We start from the raw sequence: 23,805 nt of genomic DNA on the forward strand, positions 1-23,805 counted from the left end.
TCATCTTGACATTCATAGCATTCTTGCATGCATTCATTGTTTTGATCTAAAAATTTCATGCATTGCATAATTTTCATGTTTTTCATAAAAATTCAAAAAATCAAAAAAATATCTTTCCCTTTTTCTCTCATCAAATTCGAAAATTTGAGTTGACTTTTTCAAAAATTTTTAAAATCAAATTGTTTTTCATGAGTCAAATCAAATTTTCAAATTTGAAAATCTTATCTTTTTCAAAATCTTTTTCAAAAATAAAATCTTTTTCAAAATTCTTAGTTATTTTCGAAAATTCCAAAAATATTTTTCAAAAATCTTTTTCTCATTTTAAATCATAATTTTCGAAAATAACTTAAACAATTAATGTTTTGGTTCAAAAATTTGAAGTTTGTTACTTGCTTGTTAAGAAAAATTCAAACTTTAAGTTCTAGAATCATATCTTGTGATTTCTTGTGAATCAAGTCATTAATTGTGATTTTAAAAATCAAATCTTTTTCAAAAACTAATTTCTATCATATCTTTTCAAAAATATCTTCTTATCTTATCTTTTTCAAAAATATCTTTTCAAAATATCTTTTCTAACTTCCTAACTTCCTATCTTTTCAAAATTTGTTTCAACTAACTAACTAACTTTTTGTTTGTTTCTTAACTTTTTCAAAACTACCTAACTAACTCTCTCTCTCTAATTTTCGAAAATATCTCCCCTCTTTTTCAAAAATTTCTTTTTAATTAACTAATTATTTTTATTTTTTATTTTTGATTTCAAAAATTTTTCGAAAAAATACTAACAAATTTTCAAAAACCAATTTTCAAAAATCACTAACTCCTTTTTCAAAATAATTTTCGAAAATTATTCCTCCCCCATCTCATTCTATTTATTCATTCATATCCTAACATCTCATCTCACATCTCTTCCATTCGTACAGTTGCATTTCTTCCTTTACATCACATTCTTTGTCTCCCCCTCTTTTCTTCCACTCACAAAGGGATCCCTATACTGTGGTATAAAGGATCTCTATTATTATTATCATTTTTCTGGCCATTCTTCCTTGTCATATGAGCAGGAGCAAGGATAAGAACATTCTTGTGGAAGCAGATCCAGAACCTGAAAGGACTCTGACGAGAAAATTAAGAGAAGCTAAAATACAACAATCCAGAGAAAACCTTTCAGAAATTTTTGAGCAGGAAGAGGAAATGGCAGCCGAAAATAATAATAATATAAGGAAGATGCTTGGTGACTTTACTGCACCTAATTCCAATTTACATGGAAGAAGCATCTCCATTCCTGCCATTGGAGCAAACAACTTTGAGCTGAAACCTCAATTAGTTTCTCTGATGCAGCAGAACTGCAAGTTTCATGGACTTCCATCTGAAGATCCTTTTCAGTTCTTAACTGAATTCTTGCAGATATGTGATACTGTTAAGACTAATGGAATAGATCCTGAAGTCTACAGGCTCATGCTTTTCCCTTTTGCTGTAAGAGACAGAGCTAGATTATGGTTGGATTCTCAACCTAAAGACAGCCTGAACTCTTGGGATAAGCTGGTCACGGCTTTCTTAGCCAAGTACTTTCCTCCTCAAAAGCTGAGCAAGCTTAGAGCTGATGTTCAAACCTTCAAACAGAAAGAAGGTGAATCTCTCTATGAAGCTTGGGAAAGATACAAACAGTTGACCAAAAAGTGTCCTTCTGACATGCTTTCAGAATGGACCATCCTGGATATATTCTATGATGGTCTATCTGAGTTATCAAAGATGTCATTGGATACTTCTGCAGGTGGATCCATTCACCTAAAGAAAACGCCTGCAGAAGCTCAAGAACTCATTGACATGGTTGCTAATAACCAGTTCATGTACACTTCTGAAAGGAATCCTGTAAGCAATGGGACGCCTATGAAGAAGGGAGTTCTTGAAGTTGATACTCTGAATGCCATATTGGCTCAGAACAAAATATTGACTCAGCAAGTCAATATGATTTCTCAGAGTCTGCATGGAATGCAAGCTGCATCCAACAGTACTCAAGAGGCATCTTCTGAAGAAGAAGCCTATGATCCTGAGAACCCTGCAATAGCAGAGGTAAATTACTTAGGTGAACCTTATGGAAACACCTATAACTCAACATGGAGAAATCATCCAAATTTCTCATGGAAGGATCAAAAGCCTCAACAAGGCTTTAATAATGGTGGAAGAAACAGGTTTAGCAATAGCAAGCCTTTTCCATCATCAACTCAGCAACAGACAGAGAACTCTGAACAAAATGCTTCTAATTTAGCAAATCTAGTCTCTGATCTATCTAAGGCCACTGTAAGTTTCATGAATGAAACAAGGTCTTCAATTAGAAATCTGGAAGCACAAGTGGGCCAGCTGAGTAAAAGGATCACTGAAATCCCTCCTAGTACTCTCCCAAGCAATACAGAAGAGAATCCAAAAGGAGAGTGCAAGGCCATTGACATAAGCGCCATGGCCGAACCTGTGAGGAGAGGAGAGGACGTGAATCCCAAGGAGGAAGACCTCCTGGACGTCCAGTGACCAATAAGGAGCTTCCCTCTGAGGAACCAAAGGACTCTGAGGCTCATCTAGAGACTATAGAGATTCCATTGAACCTCCTTATGCCCTTCATGAGCTCTGATGAGTATTCCTCTTCTGAAGAGAATGAGGATGTCACTGAAGAGCAAACTGCCAAGTTTCTTGGTGCAATCATGAAGCTGAATGCCAAATTATTTGGCATTGATACTTGGGAAGTTGAACCTCCCTTGTTCATCAATGAACTAAGTGATCTGGATCAACTGACATTGCCTCAGAAGAGACAGGATCCTGGAAAGTTCATAATACCTTGTACCATAGGCACCATGATCTTTAAGGCTCTGTGTGACCTTAGTTCAGGGATAAACCTCATGCCCCTCTCTGTAATAGAGAAACTGGGAATCTATGAGGTGCAAGCTGCTAAAATCTCACTAGAGATGGCAGACAGCTCAAGAAAACAGGCTTATGGACAAGTAGAAGATGTATTAGTAAAGGTTGAGGGCCTTTACATCCCTGCTGATTTCATAGTCCTGGATACTGTAAAGGAAGAGGATGAATCCATCATCCTAGGAAGACCTTTCCTGGCCACAGCAAGAGCTGTGATTGATGTTGACAGAGGTGAAATAGTCCTTCAATGGAATGAAAACTCCCTTGTATTCAAAACTCAAGGATCTCCCTCTGCAACCCTGGAGAGGAAGCATGAAAAGCTTCTCTCCAAGCAGAGTCAACCAGAGCCCCCACAGTCAAACTCTAAGTTTGGTGTTGGGAGGCCACAACCAAACTCTAAATTTGGTGTTGAACTCCCATATCCAAACTCTAAGTTTGGTGTTGGAGAGTCTCAACAAAGCTCTGCACATCTGTGAGGCCCCATGAGAGCCCTCTGTCAAGCTATTGACATTAAAGAAGCGCTTGTTGGGAGGCAACCCAATGTTTATCTAATTCTTATTTTTATTGTTTTTCATGTTTTCTTAGGTTCATGATCATGTGGAGTCACAAAATAAACAAAAAAATTGAAAACGGAATCAAAAACAGCAGAAGAAAAATCACACCCTGGAGGAAGCATCTGCCTGGCGTTCAACGCCAGAACAGAGCATGGTTCTGGCGCTGAACATCCAAATGGGCAGCATCCTGGCGCTGAACGCCCAGAACAAGCATGGTTCTGGCGTTCAACGCCAGAAATGGCAACAAATGGGCGCTGAACGCCCAAAATGGCCACCAACCTGGCGCTAAACGCCCAGAGTTGTGTGCAAGGGCATTTTACATGCCTAATTTGGTGCAGGGATGTAAATGCCTTGACACCTCAGGATCTGTGGACCCCACAGGATCACCTCAGGATCTGTGAACCCCACAAGATCTCCACCTTACCTCCTCATAATCCTAGTTTTTTTTTCCACATCTTCTTCTTCATCTATTCCTTCTTCTTTTGCTCGAGGGCGAGCAACATTCTAAGTTTGGTGTGGTAAAACAATTATGTAAAGGATCTATAGCTCAGTGGTAGAACATGTGGCTGCAAATCAAGAGATCCCTGAGATACCTCAGGAGATGCACCTCCCTCCACATAATTATTAGAAGCAACTGAGGATAGAAATCCCAAAAAAAAAAAAATCACTAGGAATCAAGCCGCAAAGGCAAGGAAGAGACATAGAAGAGCCCAAGAACATCATTGAAACGCCATCATCACTAAGGTGGATTCATTCCTTGCTCTTACTTTCTCTGTTTTTCGTTTTCTATGTTATGTGCTTATCTATGTTTGTGTCTTCATTACATGATCATTAGTAGTTAGTAACTATGTCTTAAAGTTATGAATGTCCTATGAATCCATCACCTCTCTTAAATGAAAAATGTTTTAATTCAAAAGAACAAGAAGTACATGAGTTTTGAATTTATCCTTGAACTTAGTTTAATTATATTGATGTGGTGACAATGCTTCTTGTTTTCTAAATGTATGCTTGAACAGTGCATATGTCTTTTGAAGTTGTTGTTTGAGAATGTTAAATATGTTGGCTCTTGAAAGAATGATGACTAGGAGACATGTTATTTGATAATCTGAAAAATCATAAAAATGATTCTTGAAGCAAGAAAAAGCAGCAAAGAACAAAGCTTGCAGAAAAAAAAAAGAAAAAAAAAATAGGCAAAAAAAATATAGAAAGAAAAAGCAAGCAGAAAAAGCCAATAACCCTTAAAACCAAAAGGCAAGGGCAAATAAAAAGGATCCCAAGGCTTTGAGCATCAGTGGATAGGAGGGCCTAAAGGAATAAAATCCTGGTCTAAGCGGCTAAACCAAGCTGTCCCTAACCATGTGCTTGTGGCGTGTAGGTGTCAAGTGAAAACTTGAGACTGAGCGGTTAAAGTCAAGGTCCAAAGCAAAAAAAGAGTGTGCTTAAGAACCCTGGACACCTCTAATTGGGGACTTTAGCAAAGCTGAGTCACAATCTGAAAAGGTTCGCCCAATTATGTGTCTGTGACATTTATGTATCCGGTGGTAATACTGGAAAACAAAGTGCTTAGGGCCACGGCCAAGACTCATAAAGAAGCTGTGTTCAAGAATCATCATACTGAACTAGGAGAGTCAATAACACTATTCGAAATCTGAAGTTCCTATAGATGCCAATCATTCTGAACCTCAATGGATAAAGTGAGATGCCAAAACTATTCAAGAGGCAAAAAGCTATAAGTCCCGCTCATATGATTGAAGCTCTGTTTCATTGATAGTTTGGAATTTATAGTATATTCTATTCTTTTTATCCTATTTTGATTTTCAGTTGCTTGGGGACAAGCAACAATTTAAGTTTGGTGTTGTGATGAGCGGATAATTTATACGCTTTTTGACATTGTTTTTAGTATGTTTTTAGTAGGATCTAGTTACTTTTAGGGATGTTTTTAATAGATTTTATGTTAAATTCACATTTCTGGACTTTACTATGAGTTTGTGTGTTTTTCTGTGATTTCAGGTATTTTCTGGCTGAAATTGAGGGACTTGAGCAGAAATCAGATTCAGAGGTTGAAAAAGGACTGCTGATGCTGTTGGATTCTGACCTCCCTGCACTCAAAGTGGATTTTCTGGAGCTACAGAACTCGAAATGGCGCGCTTCTAATTGCGTTGGAAAGTAGACATCCAGGGCTTTCCAGCAATATATAATAGTCCATACTTTGGCCAAGAATTGACGACGTAAACTGGCGTTCAACGCCAGCCTTCTGCCCAAATCTGGCGTCCAGCGCCAGAAAAGGATCCAAAACCAGAGTTGAACGCCCAAACTGGCACAGAAACTGGCGTTCAACTCCACAAATGGCCTCTGCACGTGTAACACTCAAGCCCAAGCCCAAGCACACACCAAGTGGGCCCCGGAAGTGGATTTATGCATCAATTACTTACTCATGTAAACCCTAGTAGCTAGTTTATTATAAATAGGACCTTTTACTAGTCTTTTTGATCATCTTTGAACGCATTGTTCTTAGACCATGGGGGCTGGCCACACGGCCATGCCTGGACCTTCACTTATGTATTTTCATACGGTAGAGTTTCTACACTCCATAGATTAAGGTGTGGAGCTCTGCTGTTCCTCAAAGATTAATGCAAAATACTACTGTTTTCTATTCAATTCTTCTTATTTCGCTTCTAAGATATCCATTCGCACCCAAGAACGTGATGAAGGTGATGATTATGTGTGACGTTCATCATCCTTCTCTCTTATGAACGCGTGCCTGACAAACACTTCCGTTCTACATGAAATAAGCTAGAATGAGTATCTCTTAGATCTCCTAACCAGAATCTTCGTGGCATACGCTAGAATGATGGCGGCATTCAAGAGAATCCGGAAGGTCTAAACCTTGTCTGTGGTATTCTGAGTAGGATTCAATGATTGAATGACTGTGACGAGCTTCAAACTCGCGATTGTTGGGCGTTAGTGACAGACGCAAAAGGAGGATGAATCCTATTCCAGCATGATCGAGAACCGACAGATGAATAGCCGTGCCGTGACAGGGTGCATGAGCATATGATTCACTGAGAGGAGGGGATGTAGCCACTGACAACGGTGATGCCCTTGCATACAGCCAGCCATGGAAAGGAGTAAGACTGATTGGATGAAGATAGCAGGAAAGCAGAGGTTCAGAGGAACGAAAAGCATATCCATTCGCTTATCTGAAATCCCTGCCAATGAATCTACATAAGTATCTCTATCCCTTTTATTGTTTATTTTAATCTAACAAAGTATCATGTTTAAATCCGCCTGACTGAGATTTGCAAGGTGACCATAGCTTGCTTCAAGCCAACAATCTCTGTGGGATCGACCCTTACTCACGTAAGGTTTATTACTTGGACGACCCAGTACACTTGCTGGTTAGTTGAACGGAGTTGTGTCCACACATACATAGAGCCACAATGAGGATTCAATACAATTATATATTGTTACTCTCACACAAGTACAAAGAACATGGAACACAATTTCGTGCATCAACGACCCGGGCTTATTGAAGACAAGTTGACCGACCTCTCCAGGTCAGGACTATCCGACCTCTTCTCAAAGAGTTCGGCCAAATCACCAGGAAAGCTCAAAAAGGGCCCAAACAGAGGAACACGACCCAAATCCAAAGGCAGCCCAAGCCTAGAGAGATAAGGGCAGTTCCCTTGAAGATAAGATGACTTCACTCAAAGATAAGATAAGATAACTATCTTATCTCTAGAAAGGTCACTCCACACTACTATAAATACACTGGAGCACCCAGGTATAACTCATACTCTGATTCTACTAAAAACCTGCTTAATACCCTTGCTAACTTAAGCATCGGAGTCCCTTGCAGGTACCACCACCCTCCGGTGATGAAGGATCAGCACCACCACCAAGTCCAACAAGTCGGACACGGCAGCTCCGGCCACCATCATCAAGTCGGACATATCAGCTCCGACCAGTACAAAAGATCTCGTCCGAGATCAACCTACAGTTTCAAGTAACCCTCGGAACACTTATCCTTATATTGATATGCTTTTGATGCTGACATTATCGAAAAGAAAAAAAATATTTAAAAGGACATGATTTGATCTTCAATTTTTAAAATTTGATGTAACATGTTTATACATATGTCAATTTTTTTAAAATATGGCATTGGTTGAATACCTATTCCTTGAATTGATTTCTGAATTTTTTTGATATAATGGTTTAGGATTTACAATATAAATATTTATGTATAAGGATTTTGTTAATTAGTGAATTGACATATGAATTAGTTTTGCTGTGAACATCGTTAGCTGTGTGCATCCAGATCATTTTGTATATACAAGCTGAAACTAAGTTGTTGCAGATTGAATGGAGCAGAAATTTTGTACAAGGGTTTTGTTCCTAGAAAGGACTTTCTCAAATGTGGAGACTTGCAAAGTGTAAGGCTTTATGTTCATGTGAAGCCGGCACTTGGTAGAACTTTCACAGACATTGCAATGTGGATTTTCTGTCCATTCAATGGACCAGCCACTCTTAAAATTGGAATGAAAAATATACCTTATGAGGATTGACTTTTAATTAAGGTTTGGTGCTATTCATTTGATATTATTTGTTGTTGTTGATTTGGGTTTTCATTAAAAATCTTAGTGTGTTTTCTGATGTTACAATTTATCATATCTTCTAGGAAAATATTTTGTTGTGGCAAAGACAGTGTGAGAATGCATTGTATTCCCTGCTCAGTTTTGGTGCTCGACGGCCTGTGCGTCACTTGGCATCAGTTGCATTGGCAAAGATTATATCTAAGGGAGATGGAATATCTGTTTATGCTAGAGCAAGCAGCCTTTAGGAATTTCTTTCTGATGGTTCTTGTTACCATAAGGAAAATTCATTTCTTCAATATACTTGCTTTTGAGTTTTTGTCAGCCAAATTGGTTCTTTTGTTTGATGAACTATATAGAACTTAGTTTTTGTAAATAATTTTAGTTATTATTCTATCAATGATTCTTGTTACCATATGTCATATGCGAGTTCTTTCATTATGTTGGTCATAATAAATACTTGAGTGATGGAAATTGAATTTTATATTATACTTATTACTATTATTTCTGTTTCATTTTATCCATTACTTTTTTTTGTATATTCTTAAGATAAGGTATTTTGAAAGTCAAAAAAATAAAGAAAAAGTATTTTTAGTACAATTTGTATATAAATAAGAAAAAAATAATAGTGATAAAATAAAGGAGATTATAGGAAGATTTTTTATGTCGTAGAATCATTAAATAGGGATTATAAGAATATCTTTCATTGAATATTTATAATTTCTCTGAATTTTGAATTAGGTCCCTATACTATTTTTTCTTTTTAATTAGGTCCCTAGGGGTATACAAGTAATTTCACAATTCACTAATATTTTTTTAACGTTTAACGTTAACAAGGACTAAATTGAAAAAAAAAATAATGTATAGGGATCCAATTAAAAAGAAAAAAAATATAGGGACCTAACTGAAAATTCGATAAAATTATAGGACCTGCAGAGTAATTAAACCTTAAATTAATTATAATTTTTATTATTCATAATTATTAATATAAATATTATTAAATATTTATAAATAAAAATATAAAATATATTTATTAATTATAATATAATTATTTTTTTATGATTATTATACGATATTTATTAATATTATTTTTTAATAAATATATATAATATATAATAATATAATAAATATAAACTAATTAGTTAGTTATTTTAATATAAAAATAAAATTAAAACATCTTTATTAAGACGCTTTAGAACTCACATAGTCACACTAGTGCATATAGTTCAGTTTGCTGTATCCCATCGCATTGACCTACTAATTTCTTCCCCAAAAAAAAAAAAAAATTCAATGCTTCATATGAGTTGGACTCGTGTAGTGTTATTTTCTCATGCACACAAAATGCTATTATTATTGTGATTATATCAATTGATAAAGGCTTATAAAGCTACATAAGTCCTTAAAAATATCGTCTTAATATATATAATAATAAAAAAGGTTGGTCCCTTTCGAAGGGTGTTGGGTTAGGAAGGCCTATTGCACCCACACCTCACCTACTCCTTTTTGCTAATGGTCAGAGTTGGTGGAGGAATTTACTTATTAAACGTGGTATCTTTCTTCATGCTTACATCGAATTTACGAGTTACTATCACTGAATTTTCAATGCTTGCCTTCGTGGCATTGAAGTAGTACAAGGAATTTGATTGTTGTCCACCAAAATTCTCTATTACACCTCACAGGAACTTCATTTTATATTCAATTTATCACCAAAACGTGGTTTAGAATTGTGGTGTATCATGTGGAATAGCAATTGGACCAAAAATTGAAATGTGTGCAGCAATATAATTAGTAAAATGAGGTTAAAAAGAATAGATGAATAATTGGTATTGCTCAACGGATTTTTTTAATGAATAAAACAAATGTTTTATTTTTTAAAATAAATAATTTGTAACATTTTTATTAAAATACACCATATCTCTTATTTCGTTTACAGAATAAACAAAATAAGAGTGTATGTATTTCGTTTACATTGTAAATGAGATAAGACAAGAAATAATGTAGCTGTATCACGTTTGTACACGTAATGTGTAACGGTTTTATCTCGTTTACACTGTAAACGAGATAAGAGTGGAGGAGACATATATATATGTATTTCGTCCACAGTGCCTGTTGAGTTTTTATTACATCCATTTCTTCAACTTTTCTCCCACTTCTACCATTTTCTAATCAAAATTTCGATTTACTATGAGACTATGGTATGCGCCAATGCACATGATGCGAATATCAACCGACTGAACCCGACATGGTACATTATTGGGGTAGTCGACTTTGAGTCTGGTGTTGCTTTTTATTTTATGTTTATGTTAAAGCATACGTGTATAGCCATACTTAGAGTACTTTTATAGAAATAGTATGTAGTATATGTTAAGCGAATGAATATATTGTTAGCAATAGTTTAAATGATAGGGTATGATTTTAGGTATACTTTGAAATGAATTTGTTATTTAAATGTTTATTTAGGTTTGTTTTTCTTTAAACTAAGTTATTAAGCATATGTTTATTAATTTAGTTATTAATTATTTAACTAAATATTTCTTAGTTAACTTAATAAGTAACAAGATGTTTATATTTCTAGTTATTAAATAGTTAAATAAATAGTTTTATTTAAATTTGTTAATTAAATTATTAAATTGATGGTTTACTTGTTGTTAGTTATTTAAATAAATATTTTTACTTAATATAAGTTATGAAAGAGATTGTTTATTAATGTTGTTATTAATTATTTAACTAAATATTTTATTTAAATTAAATTATACAGATTCTTATTAATTTAGTTATTAATTATTTCAGTAAATATTTTTTATTTAAATTAATTTATAAGGTAAATGCATGTTTGTAATTATTTGTTAAACTAGTTGACTTATAATTTAAATTAATTTGTTATGTAAACATTTTTTGGGAGAATTTTTTAATGTGAAATTTGTATAGTTTTATAGAGTTACACATTTTTAATTTGGGTTTTGTCATTGTTTATCAGAAGTCTTGCCTACTTCTTTCCAAGAGAGTGAGTCACACACTCTCACCACCGGATGCCATTGTCCCCTACTTGAGGGAGGCTGGCTTCGGCAACGCGGTGCTACTCAGGGATTTCGTATTTGACAACTCCCTAATTACGACATTTGTGGCGCGCTGGCGTCTTAAGACCTACACTTTCCACCTGCTATGGGGTGAGTGCACCATCAACCTGCAGGATGTCACCTACCACCTCAGGCTACGCGCGCATGGAAAGCCAGTCGGTAGGTGCTTCCGTGATTTTCACACATGGTACAAGACCGAGGCTTGGGAGTTGGTGGAGCGGCTACTCGGTGCCAAGCCTCCTGCAGTCCAGCAGCGGGGTGCGCAGAGGAAGGAGTCTTTCTCCCTGAAGCTGACATCGCTTCGGGAGTGACCCCGACAGATGCCTGATACTGATGATCCAACTACCTTCCAACAGTACGCAAGGTGCTACATATTGTTGATGATTAGGGTTACTTGATGACTGATAAGTCAAATAATTAGTTCTATCTCCGGTGGCTCCCACTACTAGATGACTTTTAGAGGTGTCATTCTCTGTCTTGGAGATCTGCGATGCTAGCATGGACGTACCATTTCCTATGCTCTGCAGCATATCGCATCACCACAAACATTGCAGAATGCACTCCTTTGCTAGTATCTTGGATATACCAGAAATTTTTCTAGTAGTGTCCACCTGAGCGACATGTTTACATGTAGCCTATGACTGCGAAGTAACTACTCACTATGGTTTTATTATTCTTTGTTTATATAATTCAATATGATGTGCAATTAATTGAATCGTGGTTATTCTTGCAAATGTCCACAGGTTAATAAGTATGACACAGCAGAACAGGGACCAGCATGAGCAGAGAGTCCTATGATGGCATTGGGCGTTAGATCAGTTACACTTGGATGAGGCAAGCGAGTTGCCCTTTTATTTGGTTACACTTGCATAAATTACTTATACTTTTTTTACACTTGTCACCGATGATTATTTCACAACGTACATTGTAGTTCCTGTGACACCCTACAACGACCCTACACTGCAGAACATTTGCCTGCTATGGCTTAAGGAAGAGACAGAGTAGGGACATGGATGTTTGTTGTTCCCCTCGTTTGCTTCAACATACTTGAATTTTACCATGTCGACTGGGTGAAGTGCTAGTTTAATGGTGAGCAGCCAGTGCTAGGGGACCCAGTCAATGTTAACAGGTTCCTGACTACCATAGGATGGGGCGAGGATGTCTGGTGGCTTACCAAGCTTCGGGAATGGTACGATCGGTGGAGGGCTCGATTTGAGGAGGAATACCGGATATCAATTTAGCCGTGCACAGACTATCGGCCAATGCGGGAGTACTAAGATTGGTATCAGCAGGCTTGCCATGTTAAACACTTGTCAGGGCGGAATGTGCTTGATGACCCCAGATTGTTGGACTTATCGGGAGACGTGCAACCTAGTGCGAGCCAGTCGAGAGACGTTCTACATCTTCTTCGGGATGACCTTGACCGTTGTCGGCGGGCCAGGGAGGTTCGGCCGGACACTCGGAGGCCTACCAGGAGAGAGAGGGGAGCCAGAGAGTGCGGAGGAGTTGCAAGACTTCGGAGGGACAGAGTTAGTCCTCGCATGGAGCGTTTAGACGTGGAGTCCGAGGAGGAAGCTGAGTATCACCGACAGAAGGAGCACGGGATAAGCCTGGCAGGTTTGATGACTTACCGCCACCACCACCACCCGTTTCACCATCACTACCACTACATCAGCCACCTGGTTCAAGTGTACAGGGACCTCAGAAAAATAGGGATATTGCCCTGCCTGGATGGCATGACGTAGAGGCATCCAACAGTCGTCACGAGGCATTGGATGTGGATGAGATCTAGTTTGAGGAGGCATTCCAGATTCACACCACCTACCAGGGCACGGTGGGGTATAGGTTGGTAGCACCGATGGAAAATGGAGTTTTCCAGTTTTGTCTATTTTGTCTCCATGGCAATGAGCATATGCGGCTCATGTTTGACATCCATGAGAAAAGAACAAGTTATGGAGCTTTTGGTGGATGTCGGTAATGTTGGTGGCGGTGGATCTGGCTACTCAAATTTTGTGTAGGACGACCCACATCTCGCACCACCACCGATACACGTTGCGAGTTCAATGGAAGACATGGACATGGATGGTGAGGAATCGGACTAGGAGTATGTTGCGGATAGCAACGATAGTGGTTCTTCTGAAGATGATGACAAGGAGGAGTTTGTCCCCGAGATGCCAGTGCAGTTCGGTATCTTCTTGCCCCGCAACCAATTCTGGCCTTATCAGCTGTACCCAGTCATTATCAGATGTTGGATCTGGACGCGATAGATGCATGAGAAAACTTTGTTTTCCAATACGAGTGAAGACGATTACAACTTAGATGGTGGTGTGGAGTTTAGGATTGGTCACAGATTCAAGAATAGAGATGCAGTGATGCAGAGTATGAAAAATTATAGTATCTACAGAAGTGTTGAGTACCGAGTAGTGGAGTTGGACCGATTAAAGTACCATGTTCATTGCTAGCAATATGCAGCTGAATGCCCATGGAGTCTCTGTGTTGACCTCCGACAGAATCTCAAATATTGGTGAGGCCTCATTTAACTGTGGTATAATTAATATCATTTATCACTATTATATTTTTTGTATATGCTAACCATGAATGTGTTATTTCATTAGGGAGGTGCGTAGGGTTGGAGGAGCGCACACGTGTTTAGCACCAACCATGTCTCAAGACCATCGATAGTTGGACAGTAGCCTCATCTGCCGTGTCATCCTGCCATTGATACAGTTCAACCCATCTGTCAGCATCCCTGTACTACAAGGTGTAGTTAGGCAAAGCTATCACTTCAAACCCTCCTATAGAAAGGTCTGGATGGCGAAGCAAAAGGCAATTGCGTAGATATACGGCGATTGGGAGAAGTTATACAATAAGGTGCCTAGGTTGCTGCAAGCACTGCAGAGTTATTGTCCCGAAATAATATGTAAGTTCTAGGCCGTATCGTACTATGATGGACACCTTATGATGGACACCTTATGATGCACGATTGTAGCATGTTTGATAAGGTATTCTGGGCCTTCCTTGCCTGTATGGAGGCATTCAAGCATTGCAAGCTATTCGTCTTTGTCGATGGCATGCACTTGTATGGCAAATATGGTGGTGTTTTGCTTATTGCAGTGACATAAGACGATAACAACAACATTCTTCCTATTGCTTTTGCAATTGTTGAGTGTGAGAGCACCAAGTCTTGGTCATTTTTTCTTACCAATTTGAGACGACATGTGACCCCACAAGACGGCCTGTTGATTATTTCTAACATTCCCAGGCAATCAAGACTGCACTGATAAGCCTGTTGATTATTTGCCCATTTCAGCCATCGTGCGATGCACTTACGAGAGACTGCAATAATTGTTTGTCAGGAATGGCATGGAGGCACAGCAACTGGCTGCAAGGATTCAATTTTCCCAATGGATGATAGCTGCTATTGAAAAAAATAGAGAGGGAATATCAAATATACGCATTACTCACTGTGATAGACGGGCTTTAGTGTTTGTGGTTGAGGAGCTAGAGCCTTTCGAGGGTTGGTTGCAAGGCTCATTCCGTGTTTGGTTGACAGTGGGTACGTATGACTGTGGCCTTTTTTAGTCACTCTATTTCCCATGCCGTCATGCGCTTGCCGCTTGTGCCACTACTAGTGTCAAACGGGGTCCATACGTGCATCTAGTATACTTTCAGTCCGCTGTGTTCAAGGTGTATAAGATGGAGTTTCCATCGATACCAAATGAGAAGTTTTGGCCGGAGTGGTTCGGGACATGGCTGTGTCCTAATCCAGCCATGCGTAGAAAGGCTATTGGTAGACCTGTTTCCACCAAGTTTTGTAATGAGATGGATGGGGATGAGCATCAAGAAAAAAGGTATGGTCTATGTAGGCAAACTGGGCATACCTAGAGAGGTTGTCCAAAGCAACCTATAGACAAGGCTTATTTTAGTTTCATGGTGTAGTTGTTTGTTAGTTGTCAAAAGACTCGTGGTGTGTTCTTTGTTTACTTAATTTCTTTTGTACTTGAATTTTAGTTTCTTGTTTAGATCATTACGATTTTTTCATAATTTGCCCATTTAGGTTGTTTGTTTACTTTGATTGAACTTTAATGCACTTTTCTTCGTTGTTGAATTCTAAAATTTTAAATTTAGCACAGATACATATTTAAATACAACAATGATATAAATCACATAAACTAATTGCAATGACACAAGTTACAACAACGATGCTCACAAATTTAAATATTGTGACAAGCTACAACTTTAATGACAAATAAGATAACATGAAGTCTAAACATAACAATGTCATCGGTGCAAAACACCATGGTAATGCATGTGGTGTCCGGTGCCACAGGGCGAAGGCCAGTACCTGTCGATGAGGTCTGCTAGAGCATGGGCCTGGAGGAAGTTGTGGATGACCTACAAATGGATTATGTGACTGAGGTGGTTGCTACAACGAAAGTGGATGACTAGGACCATAGTAATTGTCCGAATAAGGCAGCTGTATATATGGTTGGGGATGATACTGCTGCTGACCAGGTGGAGGACTAGATGGTGCTAACCTCGGCTGGGATGCTGTCATGAGGAACCCATAGTCCACCGATGGCGATATCGCATAATGTGCACCTGATCGGTCATGTGTACCGTACGAAGAACTAGGTCTCGATTAAATGTATGGTGTCCAAACTGAGATAGACATAGGAGCATATGACTACTAATGGACATACCCCATGCTCTACTCTCTACCCGAGCGAAAGTATTCCGCGATATATGGTTGCATGCATGAATAATAAGGTCCGCATGGTGAAGTTTCTCGCATGATTTAATTTGTTATTATGAATTTAATATGATGTTGGTTCATCATTTCGAGTGAAAGTGAATTAAACTCCTTAAGTACATATGATTTAGGGTCGATTTAAAGCACTTTTAGGGAAACCGGAAGGGATTTTTATGAGATACGTTTTTTTTTACCCCTTCAAGTGAAAGAATCTTTAACAAAATAAAGCTTAAAACAATACAGATACGTTATTGTATGAAAACCAAATTTTATCGTCAATTGCAGAAGTAGCTAAGCACGCATATGATTTGGTCATGTCACCACTCACCAATATTTTAATTCACAAAGGAACAATGCCTTCATAGTTAGGCAATATCCTATAATTATCCACTCAAGCAACCATGCACTAAATAAATAAATCTTCTTTCTAATTTATTTTAATAAATTTGTTAGCCAATATTATCAAGTAAAGTTTACAGTTTAATTTCAAAAGTAATTAGCCTTTTATGAAATATTTTAAAAGTTTTAACCGCTTTAAATATATTTTAAAATAAAAATATTATATGTATATTAAAATCAGTTATCATGTATTTATGTATAAATATATGTATTATTAATAGTTAATTTTAGTGACTGATTTTGATATACACCTAATACGGTTGATTTTATATTTTTTTTTATCAATTTTAAAATCTTAACAAATTCTTTTTTGGCTTTAACATTTTAGTCACACTTTAATCATTTTTATTTTTTTTAATGAGCATATAGAGAGGCAATAATGAAGAATGGACAAATGTGTGAGAGTCAAAAACAAGAACACCATTGAGATTTGGGAGAAGGAGGCCAGGTATTTGCACGCAACAAGTCAAAATCAAACTTCGCAAAACCGCATTAGTCATCCATTAGTAGTTGTTAGTACACAACACAACAATAGTACTTACCAACCATGTTGTGGTAGGTGTGATGGCACTACATTATTATTTTTTTTAACTTTTTTTTTCTAAAAAAGATTGGTGCTTATAAAATTGAACTTATAATTTTGATCATTAAAGTCTTAAACTGTGGTTAAATAGAAAACACTTATAGTCCCCTAGTCAAATATTGGATATTCTATCTACATACGTATAAAAAAATTAATCACACAATTAATTATTTATATAAAATATATGTTAATATATAAAATATATATTGAAAATAAATTAATTATAACATATATTTATATACAAATATGTAGTAATCAATTTAGTGATTGATTTTATATATATATATAATATTTTTTATTTTATATATGAAAAATTTTAGGTTAATATTATTCTATTTATTAAGATGTGTACTAATTAGCTAAAGATTAATTATTATTTTGACGGTGAATATCTGATGTTTTAATTAGTTCTATACTTCTGTTCACTGAAATTAGAGATGAATCCAAAAAATTGCAAAGAAGATGAGGTCAAAAGCCTAGGAATATATATAATAAAGTTTAAATATGGGAGAGTCACCAAAAAATAAGGGGGGGGGGGTTTACGCGTTATTGTTACCTTTTTTTTTTTTAAAGCAGAAAAGCGGATAATATATAACAAAGATATATATAGTTAAAGTACGACTTTGTTTTAGACCTTATTTCTTGAGCCTTTGACTTGTGAGTCATTGCAATAAAAAAATTATTTTATTAGAATATAAAAATCATAAATTAAGTTAATATTGATAAAAATTCATGATTTTTTTAATTTGTGAGTTTAATATTAAGATATATATATATAAAATTATTCTCTACATACAAGTCATTTATATATACAAGTTCATACAAGTTATTTATATTGTATTGTTTAAGAATTTTTAGTATATATATATTAATAAGTTCTATATAATTTAAAATTTTTCTTCTTCTTTCTTGTATTATAAAAGTGAATTTTATTGGGTTAGAGTTAACTTGTATAAACTTATATGTGTAGCATGTCTCATATATATATATATATATATATTTCAAATTTGTTAGGGCCAGTGCCTACTTATTTTTGTCCCAAATAATATAATCATTCAATATAATATTTTTTAACATTAATTATGCAATTGAGTGTAAAAAAAAAGTACTTTTACTTATGTAACAAAAAAAATTAAATATATGTTTATAAATATATTTATTTAAATACATATGAGATATTTAATTATTTACAGGCGCAACATGAAATTAAATCCTGAATAATTTTACAAAAGAATTCCTTTTTAATATATTGAACTCAGTTCAGCACAGCTGAATTCAATTCAATTTTCCCGAGTGAAGGGGACGGTTCCCTCATTGGAAAATGGTTGAAATGAATCTAACCCAAAATATAATCCTCCTACCGAGGGGCATTTTCGTCATTGAAGCCACTCGAGCAACCCCCACCCCTATAAATGGCGTCTCAGGGGTCACGTTTGAACTCGCACAGCTTTGAGCAGAGGCCCCAAGCTAAGCAAAGCATCCACCTCTCTCAAGGCACCATTCACTTCTCTCTCTTGCTCGTTACTCGGAGTTCGAGCTTCTTAACCGTTTCTCTGCTCTTCTTCTACCTTCAGAGGTATTACTCTCTTCTTTTCTTCTCTCTTGCAATTTGCAAGTAGTAGTAACTGTTATGTTGGCAAGAAGAAAATGTCATGAAAATTTGTGTCATGTTGTAGATCTAGTGGTTTTCTTCACTCGATAGGCTCTTAGCTAGCGTGTTTATGCTGAATTCAAGTTCGTTCGTATGAGATCTTAATATGAAGTGCACTAACACTTGTTAATTTCGCGTTTGGATTTCAGATCTAGTTGAATTCATGTGTTAATGACTAGGTTTTTGTTCGGTTGACTTAAGATTTAGACATATAAATTTCATTTCTTGGACGAATTTGTTTATTTTCTGAAATTTGCTGGATTTGGAAAATAAACGTTAGACTTTGAATTTGTACCGATTAGGTTATTTTTTTATAAAAGAATTGTTGTAATTACTGGTTGCTATAGGCATAGTTGGAATAAGGAGCTTCTTTTGGATCTTTTGTCTTTGCCTTCTATGTGTTTGTTTTTATGCAAGGTGCTAATTCTTTGATTTGATCTATTGTTGTGCAGTTAGTAAAAAATGGCAGCAGAGACTTTCCTTTTCACCTCCGAGTCGGTGAACGAGGGACACCCAGACAAGCTCTGTGATCAAATCTCCGATGCTGTCCTTGACGCCTGCCTCGAGCAGGACCCAGACAGCAAGGTTGCCTGTGAAACCTGCACCAAGACCAACATGGTCATGGTCTTTGGAGAGATTACAACTAAGGCCAATGTAGACTACGAGAAGATTGTCCGCGACACCTGCAGGAACATTGGATTCGTTTCCAACGATGTTGGTCTTGATGCTGACAACTGCAAGGTTCTTGTCAACATTGAGCAACAGAGCCCTGATATTGCACAGGGTGTCCATGGCCATCTCACAAAAAGGCCCGAGGAGATTGGTGCTGGTGACCAAGGTCACATGTTTGGCTATGCCACTGATGAGACCCCTGAGTTGATGCCCTTGAGCCATGTTCTTGCAACCAAGCTTGGCGCAAAACTCACCGAGGTTCGCAAGAACGGCACATGCCCCTGGTTGAGGCCCGACGGCAAGACCCAGGTCACAGTTGAGTATGTCAATGACAAGGGTGCCATGGTTCCCATCCGTGTCCACACCGTGCTTATCTCAACTCAGCACGATGAGACCGTCACCAACGATGAAATTGCCGCAGATCTCAAGGAGCATGTTATCAAGCCTGTGATCCCGGAGAAGTACCTGGACGAGAAGACCATCTTCCACTTGAACCCCTCAGGCCGATTCGTCATTGGTGGGCCTCATGGTGACGCAGGTCTCACTGGCCGCAAGATTATCATCGATACCTACGGTGGATGGGGAGCACACGGTGGTGGTGCCTTCTCGGGAAAGGACCCAACCAAGGTAGACAGGAGTGGAGCCTACATTGTGAGGCAGGCTGCCAAGAGCATTGTTGCCAGCGGACTTGCCAGGAGGTGCATTGTGCAAGTGTCCTATGCCATCGGTGTGCCAGAGCCATTATCTGTGTTTGTTGATACCTATGGAACTGGGAAGATCCCTGACAAGGAGATCCTCCAGATTGTGAAGGAGAACTTTGACTTCAGGCCAGGAATGATCTCAATCAACCTTGATCTAAAGAGAGGTGGCAACAACAGGTTCTTGAAGACTGCTGCTTATGGACACTTTGGAAGGGATGACTCTGACTTCACATGGGAGGTTGTGAAGCCCCTCAAGTGGGAGAAGGCCTAATTCAGTGATTTCACCGCTTGCGTGTGCTGGGAATTTTGCACCTTATTTCTATCATCATATATCTAATTAATCCCTACACCTGTGTGTGTTGTCTCTTCATCATGTTTTTTTATCGTTTTTTTTTCTGTTTTTTTTTTTTTTTTTGTAATTTTTTTTACATGGTCAACAAGAAAATGTACTCTCAGTTTGTATGCCTAATATTGTGTAATAGTAGCAAATCAAAAAGAGAGTATACGATTTACTAAATGAATCTCATATTACTTTTTCCCACTCGAATCTTGTGCATTTTAATCCTAATCCCTATGCCAAAAAAAGAGAAGTAGCTGCAATACGTGTTTTCTGATTCCAGAAGAACTCTTATACCTTATTAACTTCGTCAGTGTTCCCCCTTCAAATCTTGAATTTGAAGGACAATGTTACTTTATGAGTATAGTTTACAATCCAATGTTAAACAAATAAAATGCTACTGCTACAAGAAGTTGCAATATCTAATAGAGATTCAATGCAATATATAGCCGACGTTTGACAGTATTTTCGCATGTTGGTAATGTCATATGAAAGGCTTTTGAAGCTCGTCTAAAAACCGTGTAAGAAAAATTAATTCAAAAGTTTTAGGGAAAGATCGTAAAGATCCCAGTTAGAAACTCAAAAGTGAAGCTAGGTTAGTTAGTACTTAGTAGGAAAAGCCTAACTGGCTAACTAGCTATGACAAGAAGAATGACCTATATGTGGAATATATTAATTCGTTCAATGACAATTACATTAAAGAACTTCTTCAGCAGAAATTCGCTACTATATCTATCTGTCTCTAAAATTTATGCGTCATCATGCCGAGGTAAAAAAGTATTTCAGTGAATCATGGAACTATGGCCCTCCATGTTAATGTAGTAGGTGGTGAAAATGGAAGGACAGTTTTGTTTGTTGTTCAACTTTTGGTGTTGTGCAAGACAAGGATCAGACAGATGGAGATTCCTCGTGACTCTTAGCCACAACCGCATCTTAAAGCAACTACAATCACTACCAAGTTGCATTGAGCTAGCTAAGACTCAGATCCACTTTCCATTGAGGTATGCATAAAGTCGGTGAACGTGTTACCTTGGTTTTCCGTGTTCCATCAAAATTTTAGTTGGATAAAATTATTAAAATACCTAATATACCCTTTTTTAATGTATATTACATTTCTGAATTGTCCACCTTTTTCATCTATTTCTTCAGTTTTCACTAACTTAACTCTCCCCCACGGCCCACCCGACCGGACCATAGCTATTCTAGTTTCCATCAAATTATCTTTTTAATTTTTGTTCCATTCTTTGATCCCAGACATGTCCATTAAACAAAATGAAGAAACTAAACAACAACAATTTGTAAAAATTTGCACTTGCAACATTAAACTCAACAACAAAACAAATCAGCAGCTAAAGGCTTCGACAGATGCAGAATTAGTAGGTCTCTCATCAAGTTGTAATAGAGTTCAAATCTTAGAAGTGGAATATAAAATCCTTTTTAGTGTGTGTAGTGTAAGACAAAAAAGAAAAACAAAAAAATAAATCACAAAAAATAAGAGTCAAAACTAACATTTTAGTTTTAGCCTTGTTACAAATCCCCAACCAAATTAAGGCCATAATTTCGAAGTGTTCTGAGTTCCTTAATGGTTGTGCAGTCATTCTGACAGAAGTCAAGAGGTTAGGGGAGATAAATTTTTCAAATAAAAAATGATACCAAGTCATTTGTGATATTATCTTATCATAAAACCAACTTCTCTTTCATCAAAACTTTGGAACTTTCAAGGTCCAAAACATTATTTTGTCTATAAATAAAACTTTTCTATATTGTCAATATTCATTGAAAATAAACTCAAATAATTTATTATTATTATTATTATTATTATTATTATTATTATTATTATTATTATTATTATTATTATTATTATTATTATTATTATTATTATTATTATTGTGTTTGTCCAATTTAAGTAATTCGACAAAAACTAATATCTCTTCAATGGCTCAAGACCACGTTGCCTGAACTAAAAGGAGCATGATGGCAGTTTGTCGTGTATAAACTATATGATGCCATCGTTATAGTGTCTTGTTACAGTACTCTTCGCATATGAGGGAGCATTATTGGCCTGAAATCAGCCCCACCTCCATTTAAGTTAATACAAAATTTTTATGATATTACTATTAGGCACATGTGATTGTTATTGTTATTGATATTAACTTCTCCTAATTGTCCATATTCATTTTCCCCGTTCAAAATGTAACACTCGCCCACTTCTCGTTCGCCCTTTCTTTTGGACCACTGCACCCGACCCCAACAATTTTTTTTTTCTTTCTTTTTTTCCTTCTTAAAAAACAAGTATTTGTAAGATCATCAAACCTTACCTAACTTTGCTTTGGCAGCCAACTTATGAGTAACTCAATTAGCATACAATTGTGCTTACTTAATCAAGTTTTTTAAGATTAAAACACTTCTGAAGTGTTACTTGAAACAAGAATGATGTTTTTAGGTCTAAACGAGAGGTCCAAACGCTTTAAAAGGGTGTTTCAACATTTTTGTCCAAACGATGGTAAGGATACTTAACAAGTTTTAGCAAGTTAAGTCTAGTGTTGAGTATTTATAAAATAGAAAACGAAATTCAATTATACCTTGTGGATGACTTCAGAAAATAGTGAGCATTAGAAAAAGTTATGCCTTTGTAAAAGTTGATTACTACCTGAATGGTAATAACCAAAATAACGAGGAGAGCATCTGATTTGTTTCCCATTTCGAGTAACAACTTGATTACGGGATCTGTACCTAATTGGTTCGATCCGTTTAGATTCGGTCTAAAATAACAAACTTTGTGCTATTGGGCCGAGTTTGAGAGAGAGTAGCCATTTTTATAGGATACGTTGTCAAGTTTGAATTTGAGGTTGGACTACCTCAGATATAGATATGATCATATGAACAAAAACTTTTAATTATGTTAAAATTTGAAAATAGTAAAAAAGTATTAGCTTTCAATGTGAATTTCTTTTTTCAAGTATTGATTCCTCGAAAGATATAATATTTGCTACTCAAATAATTGTACCTGACTTGATCGGACTATACACGTCGTTTAGACTAAAAATATTATTATTATTTGAACATTAACAAAGGGTCACCTTATAATGGGAAAAGGTGGAGCCATCGAAAACCTTATGTTTTGATTTATGACAGGATCAAAGGAGCTAAAGAACAAAAATATTTTGATCTATGGAGAAATAATGCTATTGCCTTTTCATAGATTTTGCATATTACCATATTCTCGAAGCCACTTGTAACCAATTCAAGGTGCCGAATCTGTGGATTGGACCACTGGCAAGTAAGTTATTCATTCATGTAGCAGTGACTAATGAACATTATATGCATCATATGAAAGAAATTGTTACCATGTACTCTGTCGTTTTTCGCCACTACGTGTACGGTGATCTGCTGATTTTTGAATCCCCTTTAATTGGAAAAAAGCCAAAACACTTCTCACTTCCTCCGTTCTCATATATAGTTGGTGGTGTATGATTTTATTTAATTAAAAAAGTGCAGCATGGTGATATTTCAATTTTATTTAGGGAGGGAGGACTTCAAAAAATCACGTGCCTACAACACACATGATTTGATGATTTCCACGCC

General features: G+C 36.6%; 1 protein-coding gene and 1 non-coding gene across 2 annotated transcripts; one reads left to right on the plus strand and one right to left on the minus strand.

The window, feature by feature from the left end:
* Window positions 1-1,584: 1,584 nt before the first annotated feature.
* LOC148578506 (small nucleolar RNA R71) lies at window positions 1,585-1,692 on the minus strand. Its single transcript, XR_015903803.1, has one exon. It is a non-coding gene; the product is annotated as a small nucleolar RNA R71 (small nucleolar RNA).
* Window positions 1,693-18,300: 16,608 nt separating this feature from the next.
* Window positions 18,301-20,427, plus strand: LOC107635276 (S-adenosylmethionine synthase). The gene is made up of 2 exons (XM_016338705.3): window positions 18,301-18,435; window positions 18,963-20,427. The coding sequence occupies exon 2, from the start codon at window positions 18,973-18,975 to the stop codon at window positions 20,152-20,154; it is 1,182 nt and encodes a 393-aa protein (XP_016194191.1). The 5' UTR covers window positions 18,301-18,435; window positions 18,963-18,972; the 3' UTR covers window positions 20,155-20,427.
* The last annotated feature ends 3,378 nt before the right edge of the window (window positions 20,428-23,805 follow it).

This window comes from Arachis ipaensis, chromosome B1, assembly GCF_059453495.1.
Source record: "Arachis ipaensis isolate K30076 ecotype BB chromosome B1, ASM5945349v1, whole genome shotgun sequence".
Lineage (NCBI taxonomy): Eukaryota > Viridiplantae > Streptophyta > Magnoliopsida > Fabales > Fabaceae > Arachis > Arachis ipaensis.